This window comes from Capricornis sumatraensis, chromosome X (assembly GCF_032405125.1).
Source record: "Capricornis sumatraensis isolate serow.1 chromosome X, serow.2, whole genome shotgun sequence".
NCBI classification, from domain to species: domain Eukaryota; kingdom Metazoa; phylum Chordata; class Mammalia; order Artiodactyla; family Bovidae; genus Capricornis; species Capricornis sumatraensis.
This window is the reverse complement of record NC_091092.1, coordinates 113,610,618-113,630,446: the sequence shown is the minus strand read 5'-3', so window position 1 is coordinate 113,630,446 and position 19,829 is coordinate 113,610,618. Positions and strand designations below refer to the sequence as shown.

The 19,829-nt window shown below is 43.8% G+C and overlaps 1 protein-coding gene and 1 pseudogene across 1 annotated transcript; both read left to right on the top strand.

Moving 5' to 3' along the window:
* The first annotated feature begins 15,142 nt into the window (after positions 1–15,142).
* On the top strand, positions 15,143–16,192 carry LOC138071853 (melanoma-associated antigen B3-like). Its single transcript, XM_068963241.1, has one exon. It carries the CDS (start codon positions 15,143–15,145, stop codon positions 16,190–16,192), a length of 1,050 nt encoding a protein of 349 aa, XP_068819342.1.
* A 1,562-nt stretch (positions 16,193–17,754) lies between these two features.
* On the top strand, positions 17,755–18,829 carry LOC138071490 (polyhomeotic-like protein 2 pseudogene; annotated as a pseudogene).
* The last annotated feature ends 1,000 nt before the right edge of the window (positions 18,830–19,829 follow it).

Below are 19,829 nucleotides of genomic sequence, written 5' to 3'. Positions count from 1 at the left end.
TGGAGCAATCTCAGGGTGAGGGCTGCTGTTGACCGTAGAGAGATGGATCAAGAGGATGTGAGGGAGGAAACTGTGGTTGGAAATGCCTGTGGAGGTAAGCCAGGTAGCCATGGAAGCAAGGTGATACTGCTGAGTCATGTGTAGGAGGTGGACCCATCACCATAGCCTCTCTCCCCTCACATGCCAGCATTGGCACCTGAACAATAGAGGCTGGCACATAAAACACTTGATGCTCTGAACTACAGAGTAGGACCCCACCCAGGGTGCTCCTTGAAGTGACTGATGCCCTGAACAACAGAGAAGGACCCCAGACAATGGCACCCTCTTAAGTGCCTGAATGGGCAGAGTTATGGAGAAAGACTGGCCAAAGAGACCTTCTGATAGCCAGCTACAAGAGGCTTGAAAAAAGACTGATAGGGCCATAACTCCTGCGGCGGGGGCAGTCCATGTCCCAGCACACCTGGCACCACCAGGGTCCCTGCAAGCCAAGCAGCTGTGCCACCTTCACGCTCAACTCTCACTGGGGCAGAGCTGCCACAAGCAAAAAAATCTTGCGTCTGCGTGCAGGATGGCTTCAGTGATGTCAGACTCTTTGCAACCCTGTAGACTTTGCCCTTCCAGGCTTCTCTGTCAGGGGGTTTTCCAGGCAAGAATGGCCTGGAGCATATTGGCCAATACTGGTTGCCATATCCTTCTAGAGCACTATATTTCCTGCTGCCCTAGCCACCAGCTCTCCTGAGTACCAGGTGCTGCCAGAACCCCTGTGACCCAAGCAGCTGCACCACCTCCACACCTGGCTCTCACAGGGGCAAACCCAAGTCTTCCAGGGAAGCCTCAGGAGCAAACCCCAGGGGACTCCCCACATGCAGAGGTGGAAATAAAATCACAGTTGAAACCCAGGGATAGTGTGGCTAAGGAAGAAGACCCAAAACCTTCCGACCAGCTGTACAAGCTGCAGATTAAATCCGCACGATCAACTAGGCAGACTCTGTGTCTATGGAATATATGAAAGGTCATTGAGAGCTCCCACAAAAGAAAACGTACTAGTTCTGATAGCTGTGGACATTGGAGGCAAGAACACAGAGTAGTAGGACCGGATTAGAATCTGAGCTGCCCCCACAGCAGGTCCAGAGATCAGCACAGTGTTGGAGGGCATCCTAGGGAGGTGGGGTGGACTGTGACTCCCAGCGAGGGAAAGAACTCTGACAGCAGTGACTCAAGAAAACATTCATTATTCTTATTTTTTGACTTGTTCTGTAGATTCTTTTGGATTTTTTACTTCTTTTTCCACCTCCTCCTCCACCCCTGTTGTAGTTGTCGATTTTAGTGACACAATGAAATTTAATTAAGATGTTGAGCTTTTTTTTTTTTTTCACAGTCACATTTTTTATTGTTGTTATAAACCCCTGCCTCTACATTGGGCTTTTGCAGTTATGGGGAGTTTTCCTTATTTTTTTTTCTTTTCTCTTTTTTTAATTTTACTTTTTACTTTTTTAAACCTCTTATTATCTTTTCTAAATTTATTTCTTTGTTTTCCTAATGTTCTTTCCCCCTTGCAGTTAATCTTTAATGTATATAAATCTTCTTTATCTACCTCTATTTAACTTTGCATATCTATTCTTTCTTTCTTTCCTTTCCTCTCAGCATATGTTAGTTTTATTTTCATTACTTTATTCCCCAGTTGGCACCTTGCTTTAGTTTTGTTTTCCAGTTTGTGCTTTAGTTAGTTTTGTTCTGCTAGACATAATTTTTGGTTTCCTTTGTTTGCCAGGTCAATCTACTATACTTTATTTTCATTGGACTGTTTTGATTTTGCTTATGGGTATATACATATATTCAGTCAGACTTTTTATTGTTATAAACCTCTGCATTTACATTGGGCTTTTGTAGTTCTGTGAAGTTTTCCTTTTTTTCCCTTTTTTCTGTCTTCCATCTTTTTTCTTTTCTCTTTTTTTATACTTTTGATTTTTAATTTTTTAAAACCTATTTTTTTACATTTATTCCATTGTTTGCTTTTCCTACTGTTCTTTTCCCCTTGCAGTTAATCTTTATATAAACTTTCTTCATCTACCTCTGTTTAACTTTGCATATCTATTCTTTCTTTCTTTTCTTTATTTCCTCTCAAAATATTTGTTAGTTTTGTTTTCATTGCTTTATTCCCCACTTGGCACCTTGCTTTAGTTTTGTTTTCCACTTTGTTCTTTAGTTAGTTTTGTTCTTAACTGGTAAATATAATTTTTGATTTCGTATGTTCACCAGGTCAAATAAATTCTACTTTATTTTTGTTGGAATGTTTTGACTTTGCTCATGGGTGTATATTCAATTATTTAAATTATTCTTTTCCTGAGTTTCTAACAACCATTTGTCTGGGGTTCATCTTTGGTTTCTTGTTTTGGGGTATTTCTTTTAATCTCACTTAATGCTACAACAAACCACTTGTGGAATCTTCATTCCTGACCAAAGATCAAGCCCTGAGCCTTTGGCGTGGGAGCACTGACTCCAAGACCCTAGACTACCAGAGAACTAACCCTAGGGAGTATTAAATACTGAGAACTTACACAAAGAAAAATGCTTGTAGACCCAGCATCACCCAACCACCAGTAGCACCCTGAGCAGGATGCCTCATCTAAAGAACAAACAAAACAAAAATACAAACCCAATCATCAGCAGACAGGATTACCACCTCACTCAGCCTTGCCCATCAGAGGAAAAACAAACGAACAAACAAAAACTCAGCACAAATCTCACCCTATACAAAGCTTACACAAACCACTGAACCAAACTTAAGAGGGAAGAAACCAAAAGGAAGAAAGAATTCAACCTTGAAGCCTGGGAAAAGGAGACCTCAAACACGATAAGTTAAAAAAAAAAAAAAAAAGGTAGAGAAATAATACACAAATGAAGGAACAAACTAGAAACAGAGAAGTCCAAATAAATGAAGAGGAAATAGTCAAACTATGTGAAAAAGAATTCAAAATAATGAGAGTAAAGATGATCAAAAACCTTGAAAACAAAATGGAAAAAATGCAACAATCAATTAACAAAGACCTAGAAGAATTAAAGAATAAAAATACAGAGACAAAGAGCACAATTACTAAGTTAAAAATACTCTAAAAGGAAACAAGAGCAGAATATCTGAAGCAGAAGAACGAATCAGTGAGCTGGAGGCTAAAATGGTGGAAATAACTTCTGAAGAGCAGAATAAAATAAAAGAATGAAAGGAACTGAGGATAGTCTCAGAGACCTCTGAGACAATATCAAACGCACCAATTACAGGGATCTCAGAAGAAGAAGAGAGAAAGAAAGAGTATGAGAAAATTTTTCAAGAGATTATATTTGAAAATTTCCCCAGCATGGAAAAGGAAATAATCAATGAAGTCCAAGAGGCACAGAGAGTCCCATACAGGATAAACTCAAGGAGAAACATGACAAGACCCATACTAATCAAACTAATAAAGACTAAACACAAAGAATATTAAAAGCACCAAAGGAGAAGCAACAAGTAACATACAAGGGAAACCTCATTTTCTTAACAGCTGATCTTTCAGGAGAAACTCTGCAGGCCAGAAGGGAATGGCAAGATATATTTAAAGTGCTGAAAGGGAAAGATCTACAACCAAGATTACTGTACCTGGCAAGGATCTCATTCAAAATTGATGGAGAAATAAAAAGCTTTAAAGACAAGCAAAAGTTAAGAGAATTCAGTACCACCAAACCAGCTTTACATCAAATGTTAAAAGGACTTATATAGTCAAGAAATACAACAGAAGAAAAAGATCTACAAAATCACATCCAGACAATTAAGAAAATGGCAATAGGAACATATATGTCAGTAGTTGTTTTAAATATAAATGGATTAAAGGCTCCAACCAAAAGACACAGATTGGCTGAATGGATACAAAAACAAGATCCATATATATGCTGTCTACAAGAAACCCACTTCAGACCTAAAGACACATATAGGCTGAAAGTGAGAAAATGGAAAAGTATATTCCATGCAAACTGGAAGCAAAAGAAAGCTGGAGTAGCAACCCTCATATCAGACAAAATCGACCTTAAAATAAAGAAGATTACAAGAGATAAGAAAGGACACTACATAATGATCAAGGGATCAATCCAAGAGGAAGACATAACAATTGTAAATATCTATGCACCCAACATAGAAGCACCTCAATATATAAGACAAACACTAACAGACATAAAAGGAGAAATTGACAGTAACACAATAATAGTAGGGGACTTTAACACCCCACTCACACCAATGGACAGATCATCAAAACAGAAAATTAATAAGGAAACACAAGTCTTAAATGATACATTAGATGAGATGGATCTCATTGATATCTTCAGCACATTCCATCCAAATGCAGAAGAATACACCTTCTTCTCAAGTGCACATGGAACATTCTCCAAGATAGACCACATCTTGGGTCACAAATCAAACCTCACTAAATTTAAGAAAACTGAAATCATATCAAGCATCTTCTCTGACCACAATGCTATGAGACTAGATATCAATTACAAGAAAAAAACTATAAGAAACACAAACACATGGAGATTAAACAACATGTTTCTAAATATCCAACAGGTTACTGAAGAAAGCAAAAGAGAAATCAAAAAATTTCTAGAAACAAATGACAATGAAAACATGACAACTCAAAACCTATGGAATGCAGCAAAAGCAGTTCTAAGAGGGAAGTTTATAGGAATATAATCCTACCTCAAGAAACAAGAAAAACATCAAATAGACATCCAAACTTTACACCTAAAACAACTCGAAAAAGAAGAAGAACAACAACAAAAAAACAAAATTAGTAGAATGACAGAAATCACAAAGATAAAGCAGAAATAAAAAGAAAGAAACAATAGTAAAGATTAATAAAACTAAAAGCTGGTTATTTGAGAATATTAACAAAATTGACAAACCTTTAGCCAGACTCATGAAGAAAAAAAGAGAGAAGAACCAAATCAACAAAATTTGTAATGAAAAAGGCACTGTTACAACAGACAATGCAGAAATACAAAGGATTATAAGAGACTATTATGAACAACTATATGGCAATAAAATGAATAACCTGGAAGAAATGGGCAGATTATAGATAAGTTCAATATTCCAAGACTGAACCAGGAAGAAATAGAACTTATGAATAACCCAACTACAAGCAGTGAAATTGAAGCTGTCATCAAAAATCTCCCAAAAAACAAAAGCCCAGGAGCAGATGGATTCACAGGAGAATTCTATCAAACATTTAGAGAAGAGCCTATCCTTCCAAAACTCTTTCAAAAACTTGCAGAGGGAGGAATGCTTTAAAACTCATTCTACTAGGCCACCATCACCCTGATACCAAAACCAGACAAAGACAACACACAAAAAGAAAACTGCAGGCCAATATCACTGATGAACATAGATGCAAAAATCCAGAACAAAATTTTAGCAAACAGGATTCAGCAACACATCAAAAAACTCATACAGCATGATCAAGTTGGGTTTATTCCAGGAATGCAAGGATTCTTTGATATACGCAAATCAATCAATGTGATATACCATATTAACAAATTGAAAGATAAAAACCATATGATAATCTCAACAGATGTAGAAAAGCCTCTGACAAAATTCAGCACCCATTTATAATTAAAATTCTTCAAAAAATGGGCATAGAAGGAACCTACCTCAACATAGTAAAGGCCATATATGATAAGCCTACAGCAAACATTATTCTGACTGGTGAAAAACTAAAAGCATTCCCCGTAAGATCGGGAACAAGACGAGGGTGTCTATTTTTACCACTGTTATTCAACTTAGTTCTGGAAGTCCTAGCTGCAGCAATCAGAAAAGAAAAAGAAATAAAAGGAATCCAGATCAGAAAATAAGAAGCTCTCACTGTTTGCAGATGACATGATACTGTACATATAAAAACCTAAAGATAGTATCAGAAAATTACTAGTACTAATCAGTGAATTTAGCAAAGTTGCAGGATACAAAATCAATACACAGAAATCACTTTCATTTCTATATACTAGCAATGAAAAGTCAGAGAGAGAAAAGAAGTAATCAATCCCATTCACCACTGCAACAAAAAAAGTTAAATATCTAGGAATAAACTTATGTAATGAGACAAAAGAACTGTACACAGAAAATTATGAGACTGATGAAAGAAATCAAAGATGACATAAATAGATGGAGAGATATTCCATGTTCCTGGGTAGGAAGAATCAATATTATGAAAATGACTATACTACCAAATGCAATCTACAGATTCAATGTGATCCCAATCAATTCGCCAATGGCATTTTTCACAGAACTAGAACAAAAGATTTCACAATTCATATGGAAACACAAAAGACCCTGACTAGCCAAAGCAGTCTTGAGAAAGAAGAATGGAGCTGAAGGAATCAACCTTCCTGACTTCAAATTATACTACAAAGCTACAGTCATCAAGACAGTATGGTACTGGCAAAAAAAAAAACACCACAGAAATATAGACTAATGGAACAAAATAGAAAGCCCAGAAATAAACCCATGCACCTATGGGTACCTTATTTTTGACAAAGAAGGCAAGAACATACAACAGAGCAAACAGAGTCTCTTCAATAAATGGTGTTGGGAAAACTGGACAGCTATGTATAAAAGAATGAAATGTAACAACTGACAAAGGACTAATTTCCAAAATATACAAGCAGCTCCAAATAGGGAAAGGAGTACATCAAGGCTGTATATTGTCACCCTGCTTATTTAATTTATATGCAGAGTACATCACGAGAAACGCTGGGCTAGATGAAGCACAAGCTGGAATCAAGACTGCTGAGAGTAATATCAATAATCTCATATGTAGTTGACACCACCCTTATGACAGAAAGTGAAGAAGAAGTAAAGAGCCCCTTGATGAAAGAGGAGAGTGAAAAAGTTGGCTTAAACCTCAACATTCAGAAAACTAAGATCATGGCATATGGTCCCATCACTTTGTGGCAGATAGATGGGGAAACAGTGGAAACAGTTACAGACTTTATTTTTGGGGGGCTCCAAAATCACTGAGGATGGTGACTGCAGCCATGAAATTAAAAGAGGCTTGGTCCTTGGAAGAAAAGTTATGACCAACCTAGACAGCATATTAAAAAGCAGAGACATTACTTTGCCAACAAAGGCCCATCTAGTCAAAGCTATGGTTTTTCCCGTAGTCATGTATGGATGTGAGAGTTGGACTATAAAGAAAGCTGAGCGCTGAAGAACTGATGCTTTTGAACTCTGGTGTTGGAGAAGACTCTTGAGAGTCCCTTGGACTGCAAGGAGATCCAACCAGCCCATCCTCAAGGAAATCAGTCCTGAATATTCATTGGAAGGACTGATGCTGAAGCTGAAACTCCAATACTTTGGCCACCTGATGCAAAGAGCTGACTCACTTGAAAAGACCCTAATGCTTAGAAAGCTTGAGGGCAGGAGGAGAAGGGGATGACAGAGGATGAGTTGGTTGGATAGCATCACCGACTCAATGGACATGAGTTTGAGTAAGTTCCAGGAGTTGGCGATGAATATGGGGGCCTGGCGTGCTGCAGTCCATGGGCTGCAAAGAGTCAGATACAACTGAGTGACTGGACTGAACTGGACTGAACTGAACAAGCAGCTCATATAACTCAATGCCAGGAAAACAAGCAACCCAATCAAAAAGTGGCAAAAAGAGCTAAACAGACATTTCTCCAAAGAAGACATACAGAAGGCTAACAAACGCATGAAAAGATGCCCAACATCACTTATTATTAGAAAAATGCAAATCAAAACCACAATGAGATATCATCTCACACCAGTCAGAATGGCGATCATCAAAGTCTACAGACAATAAATGCTGGAGAGGGTGTGGAGAAAAGGGAATGCTCCTGTACTGTTCGTGGGAATGTAAATTGATACAGCCACTATGGAAGATGATATGAAGATTCCTTAAAAAACTAGGAATAAAACCACCATATGACCCAGAAATCCCACTCCTTGGCATATACCCTGAGGAAACCAAAATTGAAAAAGACACAACGTATCCCATTGTTTATTGTACCACTATTTACAATAGCTAGAACATGGAAGCAACCTAGATGTCCATCAACAGATGAATGGATAAAAATGTTGTGGTACATATACACAATGGAATATTACTCAGCCATAAAAAGGAACGTATTTGAGTCAGTTCTGATGAGGAGGATGAACCCAGAACCTATTATACAGAATGAAATGAGTCAGAAAGAGGAAGATAAATATCATATTCTAATGCACATATATGGAATCTAGAAAAATGGCACAGAATAATTTATTTACAGGGCAGCAATGGAGAAACAGACATAAAGAATAGACTTATGGACATGGGGAGAGGAGAGAGGAGGGTGAGATGTATGGAAAGTGCAACATGGAAATTTATATTACCATATGTAAAACAGACAGCCAATGAGAATTTGCTGTATGGCTCAGGAAAATCAAACAGGGGCTCTGTATCAACCTAGAGGGGTGGAATGGGAAAAGAGATGGGAGGGAGGTTCAAAAGGGAGGGGATATATGTATACCTATGACTGATTCATGTTGATGTTTGACAGAAAACAACAAAATTCTGTAACATATTTATCCTTCAATAAAAAAAAATTAAAAAACGTACTTCTGTAACTTTTGTCAAAGAGTGGTCTGCCTAGGTTCTCCTCTGAGAGTTTTATAGTGTCTGACATTACAGTTTTGATCTTTGATCCATTTTGAGTTTATTTTTGTGTATGGTGTTAGAGAATGTTCTAATTTTATTCTTTTCCATGTAGCTATCCAGTTTCCAGAGTGTCACTTATTGAAGAGACTTTCTTCTTTGGTTTGCTAGTATTTTATTCACTGTTTTTGAATTTATGTTCTTCAGTGTTATTGGCCTGTCATTTTCTTTTGGTGTGTTTCTCTGCCTGGTTTTGCTATCAGGGTGATGGTGGCCTAATGGAATGACCTTTGGAGTGTTACTTCCTCTGCAATTTTTTGGAAGAGTTTGAGATGGACAGGCATTAACTCTGCTCTAACTGTTTGATAGATTCACCTGTGAAACCATCTGGTCCTGGGCTTTTTATTGGAAAATTTTAAATCACTGTTTTACAGTACTTGTCATTGGTCTCTTCATATTCTCTGTTTCTTTCTTGTTCAATCTTGGAAGGTTGTACCTCTAAGAATCTGTTCATTTCCTCCAGGTTGTCCATTTTATTTGCATATAGTTGTTTGTAGTAGTCTCCTATGATCCTTTGAATTTCACACGAGTGTATTCTTAATGAAATCAGCCCTGATTACCTTGTTGTGGTGCGAGCATAAATGTAAAATGAGGGACTGTAATGCAAGAAAACTCTCCCCCCACAGAAGAACATACCATGAGCCCATGTTAAAGGAATTTTATACAATTGGACACATTCTGGTGTTTCCTCACTAAAAAGTCTAGTCCTCTTTTGTATCAGCCAGAATAGCTAAAGGCCATGGGCTACGTAGAGGACTTGCAGTGAATGTATTCCCCCTGGAAATTACCCAGACATCTAGATTCGCATGTCTGTAGTCTCTGCTAGAGGGGTAAAATAATTTGGTCATCTACCAGAAAGATTAAACCTCAGCATGCTCAGAAAGGAAGTGAGAAAATCAGTGTTTAAACATGTGTTCTCCTGAGTTGCTCTCTGAAAGTCAGCTCTGCCTGAGTCTAAGACAGCTTCCTGTTTCACTTTCCTCAATGTGATGCAATCACTCTTTCACCCTCCTCCTCACTAGGTAAGATTTTCAAGGTGGAGAGTGAGACAGAGCCTGAAATTCCATGGGCTTCTCTTCAGTAGACAAGCTCATCCTCAGCACATGGCAGGGTGGAAATATTAGGAGCCTCTGACCAAATGGGCTCCAGTCATGGAACTGGACAAATTCCTTAGAAGTCAGGTAGCATGTGTGACTCTCAAGCTACGGTATGACAGCCACCTCTAATGGAAAACTTTTCAGGGTTCTTTAAGTGAACCCTCAAATCCAAATTGGTCACCTTGAGACTGTCCATTCTTCTCAGTGGCTTTCCAGGGAATTCATACAGCCAGCTCTTCCCAGAAACCAAACTAGGAGATGGAATTGGGTCCTAAATTAAGGAGAGATTCCTCTAGTTTGCCCCTTTTTCTTCTTAAAGTAACAAAGTGGTCTGAGCCAAGATAGATAAGTCCTGATGGCTTTCCTACAGCTCCCATAAATGCAAGGGTTTTCCAGGGGAAGCCAACATTTCTGCCTCATCCAGAGACCTCAGGTTCCTAATAAGAGTGCTGGTTGATGTTGGCTGCAATCCATGAAGGCTGGGAAGAGGCATCAAGCATCGGTTAAAGACAGTTGGTCCGGGCTCTCTGCTGGTCAAGATGTAAACTATTTTGAGCACTAGAGTGGAAGAAATCAGTCAGTCAACTGCAGAGCTCAGTTAGGACTGATGAGTGGCCAGGAAGAGCCAAGACAGCTGACCCAATAGTCATAAATTCCATCCAGGCACCAAAACTCCAAATTTAAAGCAATAGTCTGTAAAGAGACATGTGAAGGAAGCAAAGCCTCTGATAATCACCTTTCTTAAATACCAATTAATCCAACCTTGTCAATGCTTATATAACACTCCAGTCCTATTGGTACAGAAATCTGGGACCCGGGATTATCATTTTTTACACAATTTGAGAACCATTAACCAAATTGAGGATGATTTCCCACAAGCTTGAAGAATGTACAAAGAGAAATGGGGGGGATTGAAATATAAAACACTGAGTAGTTTAAACTGGTTTTGCCTCCTTAAAACCGGTTGTTGATTAATCAAACCTTGAGTTATTTTTAGAGGCAGCACTATGCATGTGCAAAAAGGAGCCTATGTTTCCAGGATGACTGCAGAACCAAGAGGGTTCCGTCTGTGGGACTCTCAGAGTAGGAATGTTGCCATGGGAGAACTGTATGAAGTCCTTCAATACGGAAAATCTGCCTTCTAGCAGCATGAATAGCTTACATGAACTAACTCAAGACTAGCCAATTAGCTTCCAAGTCTGCAGTTCCCCTAAACCCTTTAATTTTACCCCAAATTCTGGATTGAGGAGACAGATTTAAGAGCCCTGCCTCGTGTCTTCTTGCCACTCCACCCTGGATTAAAGTTTTTCTCTCAAAAGCCTGTTCCATAGTATTGGCTTCTATGTGCATCAGGCAGCGAGCCCTTGCTGGGGACACTAGTGACTGGTAGGCCTGGAGTTAGATTCCTCTCTGAATTCCTCTAGATCCCACACTGTTACACTCCCCTTGACCCTAAGCAGAGCTTGTGTTCTTTAACACTCAAATGTATCTTGGGATAAAAGTAAGGACTCTGGATATATTCCAATACACTTCTTCAGGCACAAAGCCTACCTCAGGAAATGACAGCGATAGGAGGAGAAATAGATGATAGTGACAATAAGATCATCTCTCTATGCAGTGTCAGAGAACTTCAATCAAAATAGCAGAAAACCATATTGGACTGCTCCTTTCCTTTAGAAATGTATGCATATCTCAGATATGGTGGGTTGGGTTCTAGATCACTGCAATAAAGTGAATATTGCCATAAAGTAAATCACAGGAATTTGGGGGATTCCCAGTGCTTATAAAAGTTGTTAATCCTATTGTACACTTACTAGAAGATGTCTAAAAAATGTACATAGCTTAATTTAAAATTAGAATACAGCTACAATAGTAACAGAAACCTGATCAGAGCACCATAAGGAATAAAATACGGGAAGAGTTTAAAATATTTCACAAATTTACAAAATGTGGCACAGGGACCCCAAGTGAACACACGGTTTGGGGGAAATGATGCCATAGTTATGTTCAATGCACAGTTACTGTAAACTTTCAGTTTGTAATGAAACACAATATATGTGAAGCATGGTTAAGTGAAGTACAATTTTTTAAAGGTATGCCTATAAATCAATTAAAACAATTCACATAAGAGACTGACTCTGGCTAAGGTGTTTTTTTTTTTCTTTTAAATTAATTTAATTGGAGATTAATTACTTTACAATATTGTGGTTTTTGCCATACATTGACATGAATCAACCATGGGTGTACATGAGTCCCCTCATCTTAAATCCCCTCCCCCTCCAGAAACAGAGAGATCAACATATTTCTCTGGGAGCATACCCCATCCTGCCCCCTGCCTTATGTGGCATTTTCCCCATCTCACATGAAGTCTGAGACATGAAACTGTAAGGTTTGCTTTAGGGACACTTCTCAAGATTATGCAGGGATGTGGTGTACCCCAGGAAACTATTATTCCAAGAGATAGACAAAATGAGGGCCCACATGAGTGAGGACTGGAGGGACAACCACCCTAAAATATAGGTCATTCAGAGACCTGCCCAAACTTGCTCTCAAACCTAGAACGCACAGACAGGGCATTCCCTATTACAAGCCTTAGAGTTCTCTGTGAGGTCAGTCTTACTCTAAGAAAAATGGCCTCAGTTCAGTAGAGGGAGAATCTCAGGTTGGAGGGTCAGGTCCTAGGACTGACCAGGACCATGGTGAGGTCCCTGAGTGAAGAAAGAAGTGTCACTAGACCCACAAATGAGGAGGCTTTACACACCCCTGCCCCTATTCCTAACCCCAGAGGCTCCAGGCAGAGTTATAAGGATGAGAAGCCTCTTCATTTCTGTCTGGTCTCAGTGAGGGAAGGGCTTTTTCTATCAGGATCAAACCTCAGTTCTGAGGAGGGGGGCATCTTGGCCATCACCACAGTGAAGATGAGGACCATCGGTGCTAATGAGAGAGTCTCCCACCAAGGAGGAAGGCTCACAGAGTGGCACCCCTCCTGTCAGGGAGAGATGCTCAGAGAAGCGCCCTGACTCCCCACTAGGGATTTGGGGAGGCTAGGGCTTTTTGGGGGGGAGGGGGACTCAAGTCCATAGAGTAAAGGGACTCAGGCTCTGACAGACGGTGCAGGGAGGACCCTAAGGGATGACCCAGGGACTGCTGAACACTGAACGATGGAGTCCCCGCAGAGCCCCGCCCCTGCCATCATCCCTCAGAGACCCCACACAGGGTAGCCGTCACTGGAATTAGCTCCCCCCAACTCCCGTGCTGGTGGCAATGAGCTCTGACTGCCGTTCAGGGTGTTCGTTTAAATGAGAGTGGATTCCCAGGACTGACCTGAAGGCAAGGTGAGGACCTGAATGTGGACTCATGGGACCATTGCCCCTCCTGTAACAAAGTGAAACCCACAGTCTCACCTCTATGGTCAGCAGGGGATGGTTCCTACAACACTGTTAGGCTGAATTATTGGTAAATCTTGATCTAAGAGATTGTGTAAGATCGAAGAGATTACTTGATTCTATAATAGAAAGAAACCTAGGCCCCAACTCCAGCCACGGGGAGAGGCCCGAGTGCTAACTCGGCACTGGCAGTAAAGATGGCAACACAAAGCAGCACCCATGCGCTAAATTTCCTGACTTCTCCCCTGCTGAACTCTAGGAGGAGAAGCTCTGTTTGGAGGCTTGTGGACAGAGTTCAGGTAAGGGAGGAGTGTCAGACTCTCTAATAGACATGAAGATGGAGACTCCGAATGAGGACCATAGGACACCCTCCCGTGGCTTTCCCTCGCCCCACCCGCCATGTGCCCCCATAAGCTATCTGACACCCTGAGCATCATGGCCAGAAATGAGTCATCCTCACTTCCATTTTACAGTTTCCTGTAAGTAAGGACTTCGATCCAGCAGTCAGGCCTCTGGCTGGCGGAGGGCGGATTCCCAGCGCCAGTCTGGAGTTGAGGTGAAAACTGAATTGGGACTGAGGCAGGGGCCACTCAGCCCATAACAAAGAGGGCCGCACTAAGTTTCACTGCTGCTGTAAGCCCTGGAAAGCTCCGGCAGAGCCATCAAACTGAGTTCTGCCTGGGGAAGTCTCATGGATGGTATGGCTTTGGTCAGGAGTAGCCCCTGCTTGCAGATGGAGGATACCTCTGTCCTAACTGCAGTGAAGTGAGTGCCCTAAGTACTGATTGGGGGGCCTTTCCCATTTAGGGGTGGTATCACAAAGCAGAGCGCCTACATATCCTGGGGGCTCAAGTGAAGGGTAGTCTCGTATGTAGTATCCTGACTTTGCCCCTCCAGGGACTTGGGGAATTCAGGACTTTGCTCTGAGGCTGAATTACCCAGGTTATTGGTCGGAGGAGTCCTGAGTTCTACCCAGACCGGAACGAGGTCTAAGGTGAACACCAACTTTAAATGTAAGTTGTCCTTAATTTTGGCTCTTTTCCAATTGGAAACCTAGTGTATCTGTGAAGCTGCTGAGTCTTCTCACTTTTGTCTGGAGAGTTCAGAGATGTAAGGATGTTAGAATATGTCAATGGCCTCAATTCTGCCAAGGGAAGAGGCCCAGGGCTTCAGAGGAGTCAGCGAGAGGACCCTGAAAGAACAATGTTGATTGCACTCACCCTCCAACAGGGAAAACAATAGACAGCACCACCTCACATCCCCCACCTGCCACACAGCACTGAGAAGCCCAGGCATGGAAGTCAGGTGTAGGGGAACCCAGGGCAGCAGACACGGGTGTCCCAGGCTCTACCTAGAGCCAAGGAAAGACCCTGAAAGGGGACAGAAAACCCCAGTGAGCCCAGGACAGAGTTCCCTAGAGCTGACTGCTGTGGGTGCCCCCTGCCAGGGACACTGGGCTGAGGTACCTCTTCACTTCTTCAGGTATCACAGGAAGATGAGGACCAGGCTTTGGGGTAGAACCTTAGAGGATAAGCAAAGAGTATAGGGCCCAGGCCATGTCAAAAGTTGATACAATTGTCCTGAATATGAACCAAGAGGACCCCCACCCTCAAGAATGGAGGGGGTTGTCCTCAAGGAATGGACTGGCCCACTGCTCCACTCAGTGCCAGGAAGCAGATGGCACGGATGGCAGGCTGCAGCCTGAGTCTCAATTATTTCGACAGAGTTCTTAAGAGGACAGCGTGACCAGATCAGGAGTCCTCTGGGTTTGTAGAGCAGTGCCCACATGGAAACCTGCAGAGTGGGCCTTCTTAAAAGTAAATTGGTGCCTCCCTGCCACAGGCGCTCACACCCTTTCACCCTCTCTCCTCTCTGCCCAGATCACGTGCTGTTCTACCTGCACTCCTGCCTGTTGTCCCTGACGACAGTCACCATGCCTCGGGGTAAGAAGGGTAAGCTCCACACCTGTGACAAACGCCGCCAGGCTCAGCATGGCACCCAGGATCTGAGGGGCGCTCAGGTCACTGCCACCACGATGGAAGCACTCTCCTCTTCCTCCAATCCTGGTCCCGGGGTTGATGCTAAGGGAAAGTCTGGTGCTAGGTCTGGTAACCATCTCAAGCGTCCTCGGGGGGCCCTGACCACCACCCCTGTGCCTGCAAGTGTTTCTCCCACAAGATCATCCAAAAGACCCCTTGGGGAAATTGGGAAAACACACAATTCCTCTCAAGCCCCTGTCTCCAATGTGCGGTCTGGAAAACACTCACTAACCAGGCCGACAAATCTGTTGGTGCAGTTCCTGTTACGCATGTATAAGACGAGAAAGCCCATTAGGAAAGTGAATATGCTGAAGATTATCGATAAAAAGTACCACAATCGATTCCTCAGGATCCTCAAAAGAGCTTCTGACAGCATGGAGGTGGTATTTGGTATTGACGTGAAGAAAGACAACACTGCCAAGCATTCTTATGTCCTTGTCAGCAAGATGAGTCTCCCCCGCAATGGGATCGTGCACCGTGGCAGGGGTTTTCCCAAGACCGGTCTCCTGATGAATCTCCTGGGTGTGATCTTCATGAAGGGCAACTGCGCCACAGAGGAATGCATCTGGGATTTCCTGAGTAAGATGAATATCCATGCTGGGAAGAGGCACTTCATATTTGGGGAGCCCAAGAAGCTCATCACCCAAGATTTGGTGCAGCTGAAGTATTTGGAATATCGGCAAGTGCCGGGCAGCGATCCAGCATGCTATGAGTTCCTGTGGGGTCCGAGAGCACACGCTGAAACAAGCAAGATGAGAGCCCTGGAGTTCCTGGCCAGGATTTACCGTTTGGATCCCAGTGCCTTCCACTTTTGGTATGAAGAGGCTTTGAAAGATGAGGAAGAGAGGGCCCAAGCCAACGGATGTCCCAGTGTTCCTCCAGCAGTTCCTTCCACACCTAGTGAAGCTGAGGCAAATTCTGCACTTTGTGGCTCAAGAGAGTAGTCAGTGTTCCAAGAAGTATAGGACTGGACGTCACCGAGGGTTCACAGTGTAAAATACCTTGGTGTTCCTGTTCTGTATGGGGAATAGAGAGATAAACCTGTGTTTTTAAGTTCTCTACTTTTCTAATGTTGCTCCTAAATGAAAGCTTATCTAGCTTATAATCTAAGTGTATGAATGACATCAATCACACTTTTATTGGTCTTAAGGATAAGAGTTTTTTCTGTTGTGTAAAGCAATTGGGGAAGCTTCCATCTTATTTAGTAAGCCAGTTCAAGACAAAATGGCATTGTAATATGTTATTTCCTTGAAAATATGAAAAAGTTAAGCAGTAAAATATGTGGGATCAAGAAACATAGGAAAAGTAAGATGGTCAGTATTTGGATTCCTCATGCCTTGTACTCTGTGTTTTACAAAATTATGAACAACAGTATATACTTGGTTAATTCAAAATGTAGAATTAAATTCTAATAATTTCAACCTCATGCTCACAGGCTCATTTATTCCCCATACATGAACTGAGCCTCTGCTCATAGTAGGTTCCATGCTAGTACTTGGAGAGCTGAGAAAAAGATCTAGCCACTGACCATAAAATTATAGAGTTGGGAGGCAGCTGTCATGTAGAGGAAATGGTGACATGACAGCAGTCAAATGTGAATTCCCTGATGCAAGGTAGTGGTGGGCCTTGGGAAAATGGAAGTCCTTCAATGGGAAGAAATTATAAGTTGCGTGCATGGCGGGCTGGAAGAGGCTGCGGTAATCGTGACCAGGGACCAGGTTCTCACGTGGTGGGCTGCCTAGTTTAAAGACAAAGCCTGGGATGGGGAACTGCCCTTAACAGTTACAGGCACGCTTCACTCTGTTGCACTTTGCTTTATTGCATTCACAGGTACTGCTTTTCGTTTCTTTTTTCTTTTTCCTTTTTCTTTACCAAATTGAAGGTTTGTGTTAGTCAACCTTGCTTCCAGCGTGTTTTGGCTCCATCTTTCCAACACCGTTTGCTCACTTCATGTCTGTGTGTCACATTTTGATAACTCTTGCAATGTTCACACCCTCAGTGGCAAAAATGATGGCCTCAGTGAAGGCTCAGATAATGGTTAGCAATTTTTTTAGCAAAGAGGTGTTTTTATTTAAGATATCTATATTGTTCTGAGGCATAATGCTATCGCCCACTTAATAGCCTACAGTATAGTGTAGACATAAATTTTATGAAAGCATTGGGAAACCAAAAATTTCTTGTGACTCAATTGTGATATTGACTGTCCTTCAGGGGTTGGGAACCAAACTTGCAGTATTTTCTGAGTCTGCCTGTCCTTTGGGATTGTGAGTAAATCAGACAGAAATCGTGTGAACCTGGCATGGAATGTATCCTGTAGCTCTTGTTCCGGTGCAGGCAAGCAATGTGCAGATTAGATGTTTTATTCACGTTGCCTTCTATCCACAGAGTTTCTGAGAAATCAGGGTGAGGTCTCCGCGGCGGCTGCAGCCCTAAAGCGCCTGCTGCTGTCCGCACTCCGGCCTCGCGCCCCTGCCGCCCTTTGTGGACTCCAACTCGGCCGGTGCGGTCGGATGCGCCGCGGTAGCCCCGGGCCCGGGCTTGGAGGCTCCTGGCGGAGAGGAAGCGGTCCGCCCAGGCCGGGACCCCGCGCAAGGCGACGGCCGGCCGAGAGGTTGCCTAGGCCCCGCCCGGCCAGGCCCAGCCGAGCCCTGGACAGAGACAGGGCAGGGCATTGTTCATGCACTGACCGACCTCAGCAGCCCCGGCATGACCTCAGAGAACGGAAACTCTGCCTCCAGCATCACCGGCACTGCCCCCCAAGAATGGTGGGACGCTCGTCTCTGCTGTGGGGGAATCTCAAGAAGTACGCACAGAGGTTCTTGCCTGAGAAACTTCCGCCTCAGGACCATACCACCACCACTGACTCGGGGAGGGAGGAGCCCTATCTGCAAGAATCTAAAGAGGAGGGTACTCCCCTCAAACTCAAGTGTGAGCTCTGTGGCCGTGTGGACTTCGCCTACAAGTTCAAGCGTTACAAGCGCTTCTGTTCCATGGCTTGTGCAAAAAGGTACAACGTGGGGTGCAACAAATGAGTGGGGCTTTTCCACTCAGACCAGAGCAAGCTGCAGAAGGCGGAAGCCACGATCCACAACCACTGTCGGGCCAGCAAAGCCAGTCTGCCGACACTTACCAAGGATACCAAGAAGCAGCCAACAGGCACCGTACCCCTTTCAGTTACCGCTGCCCTGCAGCTAACACACAGCCAGGAAGACTCCAGCTGTTGCTCAGATAACTCAAGCGATGAGGACCCCTTGTCCCTCATCTCAGCCAGCTTGTCCACCTCCCACCGGAGACAAGGCCCGCGGGACCTGGAGCTCCCTGACACGCACATGCAGGACCTGGTGGGCATGGGACACTACTTCCTGCCAAGTGAGCCCACCAAGTGGAACGTGGATGATGTCTACGAATTCATCCGCTCTCTGCCAGGCTGCCAGGAAATCGCAGAAGAGTTCCGTGCCCAGGAGATTGACGGGCAAGCTCTGCTGCTGCTCAAGGAGGACCACCTGATGAGTGCCATGAACATCAAGCTGGGGCCCGCCCTCAAGATCTACGCATGTATCAGCATGCTCAAGGACTCCTAGGGGTGGCCGGGCGCCAGGGCTCCTCCTCCTGACCGAGCAGAGCCGGCGGACACTCCTGGGGGCCAAGAGCAGGGCCGGTCAAGGGAAGGGCCCCCGCTGTGGGGCATGGCTGGGGAGGAGGTCTCGGGACCTCCTTGGTGGCTCTCAGGGGCCTTTCTTTCTGTGGGAGGGGCAGAGAGGTAGGTGGCACAGAAGATGGGGCTTTATGCTTGTAAATATTGATAGCACTGGCTTCCTCCAAAGTCCCACGACTCTAGCCCCGCTTCTCTTCCCCTCTTTCTGTCCCTCATTTTCCAGGGGGTATGTGGTCAGGGCTCCCAGCCTGAGTTGGGTCACTTCCCAGGGCACCCATCGGGCCCTCACCTGCCTTCCTCCTCTTCTTTATCAGGGCCCAGCTCGCTCTTCCGTTGCCAGATTCTCCCACTTCAGCCTGTTACTGAAGCCGCCAGAAGGGTTCTCCCCCCTCACCCCTGCAGGTGGAGGGAGAGAAGCTGGGCCTGGTTTGGCCACACCTGCTGGTACAGATGCCTTAACGCTGTGTGTGTGACTGTGACTGTGTGTAAGCCTGGACTGACTGACGGGCGGAGAGCACCCCCCTGGCATCTCCAGGTGTTTTGTAGCAAACAGCCACTTAGTGCTTTGTCCTGGACTCCACTCAGCCTCGGGATGGGGAATAGGAAAAAGGGCTGCCTCGGTGCAGAGGCAGGATCAGAAAGCGATGCAGCTTAGCAGGAGATTTTCCTTTCCAGATTGTCGTGGTGTCTCTACAGCCCTTTCCTGCACTGTGACGCCCCTCGCCTCGACTGCCCTGCTGTGTCACAGACAGCATTAAGGAAGCTGCCAGTGGGCTGGGCCAAGCTGTGCCTCCTGGTCTTGCCTGTCCACCCACCCTGAGAGCCCAGTGGTGGGGCCCAGAGAGCATCCAAGGGCAGAAGAGCTGGAGTGACCGCTGAGGTGAAAAAGGCAGCCTTTGGCCTCGGCTCCCACACTTCTTTGTCTC